Here is an 11,358-nt window from a genome sequence, read left to right as displayed (position 1 = left end):
TTCAAGTAGACGATTTGATAAAAAAAAACGATGTTATTATAAGGGTAAAACAACTTCTAAAAATGTTTATAATTTTTATAATTTTCAGAAGTCAAAATAATTACCTTTTCGAGTAATATATTAAACATAATTTAGTTCATGCGTAAAAAATTGAAAAAAACTTTTTGGATCTTCTACAGCAAGTTCCCTTAACAGTCGTTGAGAGGCACCTAGTTAATTTCTTCTTTGGATCCAGGGCCGTACCCAAATTCTTTTCTTTTTTTCCTTTTTCGATTTAATTTTGATAATTTCAGCAATGACAACAGCTACCGCTGCAGTTAATTCTATGTCGGCCATTATAAAACTTCACAAAAAATGTCACTTTCACAATCATAAAATAGAAAAATGAATTTTTTGTCCTGACTATCACTCAATCCGCAAAAAAAATATCACAGTGTAGACACCACACTATCACGACAGTACTATCGAGGCGTTTATAAAGGCGCGTTTACACGATGACAGTACACATAGTATAAGAAATAAGAAGTATGATCAACGCGAACCGTGTTTTCGTCCTAGTTCGCGCATGTGCATCGTCTTGTGTTTTTGTGCATACTGCATTGCATAAGATTAAATGTATACTCGTGACGTCGCCTTGTGTTTATTGTTGGTTGCCTATATAAATTATAAATTGCCCCTTAAAAAAATATGCGCAGTCTTATCATGGAGCATACTTCTTATTCCTTATACTATGACAGTACAGTCATGACAGCGCTGTCGTATAGTAATGCGACAGCTACTGTCAAACGAAGATGAGCGTTTACACGGTGACAATAATTGTCATAAATATTGTGTTTCGTGCGATTTTTTAAATTTTTTAAATTGACTATAACAGTGTCACTAGTTTATTTTATTATTCACTTTATTATTATTTATAATTAACTTATTGGTATTGTTTTAATTTTGCTCATCGATTAATCATGTCCGAAGAAGTTGTACGCTCAATGATGAGAGTGATCGGAGAAATGATATTATTAAAACATAAAAAACGTGGTTTAAAAAAAAAAAAAGAGTGGGTAAGAAAATGGATACAAAGGTGGAATAACTTGGGTGTTACAAATACATTAATTAAAGAACTTGCAATTGAGGACCCCAAAAGTTTTTATAACTTTTTAAGAATGAATGAAGAAATGTTTGACACATTACTTAATAAAGTAAGTTAAAAAAGTTATTTTTTTTTCAATATTATTTTAATATAATAGTATCGGTGTCAGAATATATTCATTTATTTTTCATAGGTTTCTAAAAAGATCCAAAAAGAGGATACAGTTATGAGGAATGCTCTCTCAGCAAATTTAAAATTACAAGTTACTTGTAGATTTTTAGCTACAAGGGACTCACTTGCGTCTCTACAGTATTTATATAGAGTACCAAAATGTAGCATAAGTAAATTCCTACCAGATGTTTTTGACGCTATTTATGAAGCATTGCAGGATTATATCACGGTAAGAATATAAATATAAAATAATAAATAAAAATATTTAGATGTAGGTAACCTTTATAACAAATGAAAACTTAAACAACTTCACAACAAAAAAAAGTATATAAAATGATTTTAATTTCAACAAAAAAACATACTTTATACTGATAACTTTGTCAGTTTTTGAATCAAATAAAAAATAAAAAATTGAATACTTTCAATTAAACAAAATAGTAATAACATAATGATTGAGAATTATTTATTATATATTTTCCCAATTTGCATAGTAGTTAGTTAGTGATGGTTGTTCTATAATTATTTCATTGAAGGATACTTCTTCATATTCAGGTTCATGAGGTATGGCCTGATAACTACTTTTTGAACTATTTAATGGTAGACCTACACTTGAAGGTGATGAAAGCGATGGAGTTGTTGAAGAGCTACTAATATGTTTAAGCCGTGCGTCAGATATTTTATTTTGAAATTATCGCTGAAGGTTAATCGCTACTTCTAAAGGTAGTTGAGACAACTGTGTAGCTACGAGTTGTCCAAATTGAGTGAACTCATTATTTAAAGAGCGTGATGATGAACTCACTTCCCTTAGAGCTCTCACTGCGTCATCTAAAGAATTATCACACGGAAAAAAAAAATTGGTTTAATCAAATGTAAATATAGTAATTTTAACTTCGTTTTATAGTTTATATACGACTAACTAAACTTTCTATTAAAGTAACTACCATTTATTAGTTGGTGACCAACCAACATTTATAGGCAAATTAACTAAAGTTATAGTAAAAGCAAATACATTTATTGTAATGTAATAATTATATTTTATAGTCTATTGAATAACAATTTATAGTAAATTTAAATAAATATGTTTTTGTGTTTGATCTATACTTTATTGTTATTCAAATTAAACGTTAAGTTGCCTTAAATATATTTATATTTATGTTTCAATTATGTTCTATAATTGATCAAATTAAGTTTATAGTGACTGTAAATACATTTGAGATGGTGCCTGAACTATATTTTTTAGTCCATTTAATTAAATTTCAAGTAACTATAATTCGATTAGTCTTTATATTTCAACCGTATTTTGTAGTCCACCAAATTAAAATGTTAGTTAAATAAAAAAGAAAAAGAAATATTTTATTATTTTTACTTTTAATTTTCAGTAAATAAAATAATTTTTTGATGATTCTAAATATGTGAGAATTATTATTTTAATTATGTTTAAAATAAAATAATAGTAAGTGCTACAGTTGCTATATGTAGTTGTTTGATACCAAGGTCTGCTTGCAGGGTTAGGTGGTTACAAAATTTTTGATAAACTTCCTCTTCGTGGAATATTCCTGCACACACTTCTGTTTGATATAGTATTAAATCAAACACCACACATTTGTTTACCAACCTTAATCCAATTTTAAGTGCATCATTTAAAAATAAATAAAAGTAGGTACACATTTTTCTCATAAATTATCATATTTATTATTAAAAACAAATTCTCTGATGAATAAACAAAAATATATGCAATTTTTATAAGTATTCATTAATTATTAAATATTTTATAAAAAAAAATACTCTTAAATACATTTAGATATTTTATATTTTAATATACATAGACCCATCTGATATTTTATTACTATGTGTAGGAAATATATTTCCCTGCAAACCGTTCAAAGATATACAAGATAATTCATTAGTAGTGTTAAGTAAAACATAATATGCATAGAAATGTTCATCAAAATATAAAGTAGTATAATTTTTAAATATAACATAAGGTTCATTTGAATGCGTTATAAAAATAGCAATAATTAATCCAAAAGAAGGCAACATACAATTTTTTTCATCTGACATATTAATAATTAATGACATATTTTTGCAGTTATACTCAATATTCTTAATACACACCCATGGAACAAATACAATATTATCATTATTTATAAAATTGAAATGTGCATCTAAAAATCTGGTAGAAGATGAATACAAAATAAGTGTATCTTGAGATAAAGTTAAAATAGGGCCTGATTTTTGAGAAACAGTATAATAATCACATGTATTTGATAAAAATTTATATGCCAATTTTAATTGATGTTTTAACGATAAAGTATATTGAATGTTTTTGCGAGATGTTATTGCATTTGCAGTGTCTTTTAACTCTTTATGTTTTGCCTCAAAACGCATACACCAGAATAATGATAAAGGTCCAGATTCTTGAATAATCATAGGATAATGCACCATGTGATGATGTTTAGGCCTTAAATTTATTTGGAATAATTTTAAGAAAAGTTCATGGTGTTCAGCTACTAGAGTTTTAAGAAGTACCGCTTCCTCTGTCCTAATCCACTTACTTAATAATATATCTAAGATTTTATTCAGAATAATGTACAGAGACCATAACTCAGAGCCAATTGGTACTAAATCACCTATAATCAATCCCAGATTTCTTGTAAAACACAACATTTCACATGCAGACATTTTCAATGTACCTTGTTTCAGTAAGTCATTCGATAAAAGGGTTGGTCTATTACGAATATCAATCGGACCATAGTCAAATGTTTGAATTCTATTATTTAAAGTGTCAATTGAAAAATATTTAAATTCATTTATAAATTTTTTTAACATCATACCTAAATCAAATTTACAAACACCCTCGAGCATATCGTGCATGATATCAACGCTAAAATTAGTTGTTATGTTAAATGAATTAATTTTATTCCATACACACAATTCTTTAATCCCATTCAATGACACATCATCAACTATAACATCTGCTTCATAATTATCAGAATTTCTTAAACTATTATCATTTTGGGTGATCTGAACTTGACACTGAGATCTTGTTGATTTACAAAAACGGCATGGGTATGTTGCAACAAAGCTTTCAGTGAGTCCTAAAATTGAATGCATACCCAAATTGTCACCAATTATAAGCCCAACCATAAAAAAGATTCTATGTTCCTTATTATTAACTGTTATACTAATTCCTACAGTTTCTAAATAGTTCAGTTCATCTATTAAATTCTTAAATACAGCCAAATTCCCAAATGATTTTTTAGTATCTGTTTTAAATAATGATGTTAAAATTATATTATCTAAAGTGGATGATAATTCCGGGGGTAAACAAGCTAATGACACATAAACAGCGCCTAATTTCTGAACACCTGCATGAGAACCCAGAGGATTATTCACCTCAAAATCATCATAATATAAAAATAGTGGCAATATAGTTCTGTTTGGAAAATGTTTCACTTTATTTTGCCACAATTTGGATTGTGTGAAACTATAAATCAAATTACTATTTTGCATTTCATTAATGTAATTCAATATTATGTTTAACAAATTTGAATGTTCTAACATTTTTTTAAAAACTATCCTCAAAGGTATTAAACAAATATTTACTGCTTTATGCTGTACGTCTACTCTACCATTTATAAGTCTATCATCTAGCTTATAACCAACAACTATTTCTTCTGGTCTAATGAATACACCCATTCTTTCAAGTGTTTGAAAACGTAAATATTCAGTTTTCATGTTTTCAAAAGGTGTTGAGAAATCAGAGACCAGATCTAATAATGAAGTCAATTCGTCCTTAACATTAGAATCATTAGAAATACTTAAACAATTATTAAGTTTTGTAACAAAAATAGTTAAAAAAGAATCATTTAATTCCTGAACATCATCAATTAAATGTTGAACTTTATTTCTCGGAATAATAGAATCACTATACCATTTACAAATTAACGAAAGAGAATTTGAGTGCAATATATTTTTTAAATCATCTGATGAACTACAACTTTGTTCAGTAATCTGTGTATTTCCATTTACAGAATTTATTAAATTATAACTTTCAATGCTAGTATTAGTAGACACTGACTCAGAATTATTAATTATATCAGTAGGATTAGGATTTGGAGTAATAATATTTAAGCTACTATTATAATTATGACACTTTAAATGACGTCTGAACGCATCTTTATTAGTAAAAATACGCATACAATTCTGTTCTTTACAATAAAATTCTCCAATTCCTTTTATGTCATGAAAAATATTTAAATGTATAAAAAAATGATTTATTGAAACTAACTTCTCGTTACATATAAAGCAAATAGGCATTTTGAAAATACTTAAAAATTACAGTCAACTTGTTATTGTTGTTATAAAAAAAAATAATTAATTTATAAAAACTAATAAAAATATAATAAACTTAGTAAATCATTAACTAATATAAACCAATGAAATTAAAATTAATATATCATAATGTAGAGATAAAGAATATTTTTACATATTAATTTTTAAAATAATAATTAAAAAAATGTTTGTTTTAACGAAAAATAATCAGAACTGAATTGCCATAGTGATGATTTTAAAATAATAATAAAATTTTTTTGTTTTAACGACATAAACACTAAACAACTTATAATATCAAACTATTGTTTTGATAGATCATTTTTTGAAAATACTTAAAAATTACAGTCAACTTGTTATTGTTGTTATAAAAAAAAATAATTAATTTATAAAAACTAATAAAAATATAATAAACTTAGTAAATCATTAACTAATATAAACCAATGAAATTAAAATTAATATATCATAATGTAGAGATAAAGAATATTTTTACATATTAATTTTTAAAATAATAATTAAAAAAATGTTTGTTTTAACGAAAAATAATCAGAACTGAATTGCCATAGTGATGATTTTAAAATAATAATACAATTTTTTTGTTTTAACAACATAAACACTAAACAACTTATAATATCGAACTATTGTTTTGATAGATCATTTACTAAACTTTTAACTCCAATGAATTTGTGTTTAATATCAGTTATACCAAAAAAATATTCGGATATGAAATGCCAAACTTGTTCTGCTTCTTTCGGATATTCTAGATTTAGAGTATGAAATGCCTTAAAGCAAATGTCTAAAGCTTTGATTGGTGTTTCCAATTTATAGAGAAGATCATTAACAACTGTATATAAGATGGTGTTATCAACAATTACTATGTACGGCTGAACAGTTAATCCCAATGAGAATGCTTTTTCCACCTTTTGGCTTTTAATATTGTTGAGATCATTTACATTCTGCAAAATTATTTTTAAAAAAAATCACATTAATTATAAAATGATTTGTAAGTACATATTATATTATATACAGTTAAAGACTAAAAATTTACTGTAATATTTGTAACTACTGCTGAAGCTTGTTCTACTATAGATGGTTTAAATGATTTAGTCTTCAATTTAAAAATAACAGGTTTTATTAAAAATGGGATTAATTGAATAGCAGCAAAATCTCTTCCTATACACAAAAATATAAATAATTAAACACAATAAACATAATGAACCACATAGAATTTAGAATACATGCCTAAATCGCTTTCATTGGTACCAAGAAATGTTGTCACAATTTCATGTTGTTTCACTCCAAGGCTTACATTTCTACTTGTGAGATATTTTTGTAACTGAACTTTAAATATATCAAATTTTTGGAGGAGGCACATATCCTTGTTGGGATGAAGAAATTTAAAATCAATATCAATCTGAAATTAAAGTTTATAATTATAGCATTACAGGATTATTATATGAAAATTTCGGGTTGCCTTGGTTCAATCACTAAATCCTTAATACATCAATAGTAAGCTAATGTTCCCTTAACCATGATTTACTGTGCCTTATTGTCTTATAAGTAATATACTTATCATACGAGTTATTATATTATATATATTATAATATGCAACTTTGCATAATTATTCAATTATTGAAATGTATGTAATTAATTAAGGTTATTAATTTATGGTTTGGAACAATCATAACTCAATGCACCTTGAATTTGTTACTAGTAACAATCATTACTAAACATTTAAAAAATAAAATAAAAAATAGCAGATTACACTGAAAAAAATTGGACTTAAAATTCTGGTGGTCCTAATTAATATAGGTAGCACTTATGATTTATTATAAGTAGGGCTAGAATTTTGATGAATTAAATATCCTTTTTTGAAATTTTTTAGGGCACTAAAATCCCAGTCCTAATTATAAATAAGAAAAACTTTTTACATATTTTGTATAAATACCAGTAAATAGCCAGTTGGTTTTTTCAGACCAGGGTAAATCCCATTATTTTTATTTTGTCCGGTTAGCCGATACTGTCTAGTTTTGTTCCACAATTCAAATAATGTAGTATCTGGTTCCGAGTTATTTTGAAGCCAACAAAGTGCATCGTTTATATCATCATCTGTATCTAAATAAATTTACTAGGTTAGGTTTCTTATTTCTTAAAATAAATAGTTACAAGGTACAACTCAAATGTTTAAAAATACATGTTTATATTGATAATATGTAAAAATAATAATTAAAAATACCTTCATCATTGTTCAAGCCAACTACATGATCTTCAACATTTTTTCTTTTTATCACTGGTGTTATTTTATGTATTTCTTTTTTTATATTGCAGTACTTGTCGTATAATTTTCCCCTGTTAGGACTTATTTTTGAACCTTCTTTTTTATAAGGAATAAAATAAGAATATTGAGTTTCACTATGAAATAACTGTTCAATGCCTACAAAAAAAAAAAATATCATAGCATATCAATATATAGGAATTACATAGGGTATTCTTAAGTACCTAAAATTATAAAACTTCATGTTTAAAAATTACGTATAGGTACCTAATATTATGTACTAGCATTTAAATAAATGATAATAGTGCTACCTTTTGATAGTTTACAAAATGTTGATTTATCTAATTTGTTGGTATCTTTTTGCTTATGTAGTTCAGCTTTAATTAATACGGTAGATAATTGATTTCTCATTGACGCATTCAAAAATTTGTTAGTATCGTAAAATGTCATAATCATTAAGCCATCTTGAAATGTCTCTAGTAGTTCTTTAACATATAAGCCTTCATTCCCTATATCTATGTGGTTTAACAATCCGCTAGCATTTGGCTCTTCAACAATATCGTTCAAAATATGACTGCTTGAATCAAGTAGTATCATTTCCATGCTATTAATATCATCTACGTTAGTAATATCTTCTGGTGTATTTACCTAATAAGTAAATTAATATTTAATTATTCATTATACTGTTGCTGTATAATGTAAGGATTTTGTTTATACAAATTAAATAATTTTTTCTAATTAAAATTCGTTAAAATTTGAGTTGTATTAAAAATTGAAAATTAATTAATTTACTTTTAATACAAATCATTTTAATTAATGGAACAAATAAAAATTGAATAGATATGATTTTTACTTTTTCGTTGATTAATAGCTGTTTTAGATGCTGAGAAAATTTGGATCGCTGACCAATTTTAGGAATTAATTCGCATACCATAATTTCAGTTAATCCTAATAATGCAACCTTATCAATTTCCTCTTCTATTAAAAAATACAGTCATAATTAAACCATCAGTTATACTCATAGTAAAAATATACATGTTACTCAGCGTTGTCTATTTACCTTTAAAACGAACAGTTAAATTAGATAAACCAATAGATATTAACCAATCATTGGTAAATTGATCCATTTTTAGTAGGTATCTGAAAATAGTTGTATGGTGTAAGAATAATATTTAATTCAGAATCTTAAAGTTAGAATGCTCATAAGCAGCAGGTAGGTACAATATAGAATAGTAATATTTATGAAAATTAAAAATAAATTAATACAAATTTTATGGCTCAAAATATTTTAATTTGTATATTATGTAGTAGCCAGTGGGTGTTAATTATAGGTACCTACCTATAAAAAGTATGGGAAAAATATTTTGCACTTAGGAGCCAAGCTTATCCTTTAAGAGCAGCATATTTGATATATCAGAATAAGAACATTATGTAAAAGAACACATATACTTCTAAGGAAAATCTGAAGAGGGTAGGTACCTACATATTTTAAGTGATTAAACGGTAGCACTTTCCAAAAATGATAATTTTTATTTAAATACCTAATAGGTAGGTACCTAATGCTAGTAAAGCAATGTTAATTAGGTATAGAAAATTTAGAAATGTTATTATGTTTGTAAGATTGCAACTAAGTTAAAACTACTATTTGATTATGACATATTACAACTTGGGAGATACGGTAAAAACAATTAATGTATTAAATGTATATATTATAGTATTTTTACCAGCATTTTATCCAGACCCTGCTCCTTAATAATTCCTCACATCAAACCAAACATTTTATTTAATAAAGGTCAAATGGTTTAATAATCATATTATTTTTATTAACTTTACCTACCGACCGCTTGAATTGCATTATTTAAATACCTACGTCCTACTGATTATCTAGTTAGTACCTAATTAATTACTAACTTGACTAGGCATTATACTATAGAGGGCTTACAGGCAGAGTAGCAGAGAACATAAAAATAATAAAATAAATTAAACTTACCTTCTAACTTCTAAGGTTATAGAAGAAAAAGCAGAAAACGGGCAAATGAATAACGAACTATAGGTAGTAACTATAATAATATAATAGTTAGTACCATCGGAGTACGGACAACAATAATAAACAAGTAAACGGCAAAAATGGACGTCCGAACAGCGAACTTCCAGGTTCAGTTTGTACTTTGTAGGTTATGTTTTATAAATTACGAAAAATGATCAAATCAAATTTACCATAGACATAGAAGTGACGGTTATTATAGTACGCGACACGAAACCGGCCAGTGCCCCCCTCAACCCGCGTTCCGAAGCCTGCGCGATAACGATGGCACACAATGTATAAATAGAATATTTACAGGATTTCCAGCTACAAATTACAATAGAAACAACTATAAATTATAGTTAAATTATAGTAGAAACATCTCACTTCGATTAAACAGCATTATAACTAATTTAATAGATAATACAACTATATATTATAGCACAGTTTATTTAAATTTTTCGACTATTTTTGTTTAGTTGAATCTAATAAATTTTTTTGATTATGTTAACTCTAAACTAGTTAATTCAACTAACTTCTTTCCAACTACAGATTTATAGTAATTTTTTTTTTCCGTGCAATTCTTTGAAGTTTATTTGAATTGTTTTTTTTTTTGCAATACTCTCTTTTTTGTTTGTGTGTGTAGTGGTATATCTAGTTCTTGAGTTTGTTTATTGACTTCATCTTCTTTATCACTGACAATTTGTGATGCTTCATCTGCATTGATTTCATCATGTAATAACTAAATACAAAAATATTTTTATTCATTAAAGTTTTTAAATTTATTTAGAATTCATCAAAAAATGTTGTTGTGTGATGTTATTATTTATTTTACTTGTTTTTAAAGGTACCACAAAAAGAAAGTGAATGGCAAGATATTATTAACGAATTTGAACTTAAATGGAACTTTCCGTCTTGCATAGGAGCAATTGACGGTAAACACGTAGTCATTCAATGCCCTAGTAATACTGGTTCTCAGTATTATAACTACAAAGGAACTTTCAGCATAGTGCTTTTAGCCTTGGTTGATGGAAATTATAATTTTACTTGTATTGACATCGGTAGTTATGGAAGTCAATCTGATGGGGGAATATTTGCTAAGTCTAATTTAATGAAAGCAATTGAAACTAAACAATTAAAAATTCCAGAAAATAGTATGATTGTTGGTGATGATGCGTTCCCTTTAAAAAGTTATTTAATGAAGCCATATCCAAGAAGATTTCAACAAACGGATAGAGAAAAAATTTACAACTATAGGCATTGCAGAGCTAGGCGTATTGTGGAAAACGCATTCGGCATAATGGCCAGCCGTTTTCGAGTGTTCAGAAAACCTATACTTCTTGCTCCACAGACAACCATGAAATTAATTAAAGCTTCCTGTGCCTTACACAATTGGATAAGAAAAAGCAACAGTACTAGTTCAATATCGGTTAATATAGAAGATTACGAAAGTGGATATATAATTCCTGGGAC

General features: G+C 26.7%; 1 protein-coding gene across 1 annotated transcript in view; it reads left to right on the top strand.

Moving 5' to 3' along the window:
• Positions 1 to 1,157: 1,157 nt before the first annotated feature.
• The window catches only part of LOC107883640 (protein ALP1-like), a 10,455-nt gene continuing 254 nt past the window's right edge, over positions 1,158 to 11,358 (top strand). The window contains exons 1-3 of the mRNA XM_029491542.1: positions 1,158 to 1,193; positions 1,278 to 1,484; positions 10,733 to 11,314. Coding sequence (XP_029347402.1) covers positions 1,158 to 1,193; positions 1,278 to 1,484; positions 10,733 to 11,314 — 825 coding nt within the window. The remainder of the gene's footprint in view (positions 1,194 to 1,277; positions 1,485 to 10,732; positions 11,315 to 11,358) is intronic.

Source organism: Acyrthosiphon pisum, chromosome X, assembly GCF_005508785.2.
Source record: "Acyrthosiphon pisum isolate AL4f chromosome X, pea_aphid_22Mar2018_4r6ur, whole genome shotgun sequence".
Classification (NCBI taxonomy): Eukaryota; Metazoa; Arthropoda; class Insecta; order Hemiptera; family Aphididae; genus Acyrthosiphon; species Acyrthosiphon pisum.
Note: the sequence above shows the minus strand (reverse complement) of the source record. Positions and strands in the feature narration are given on the sequence as shown.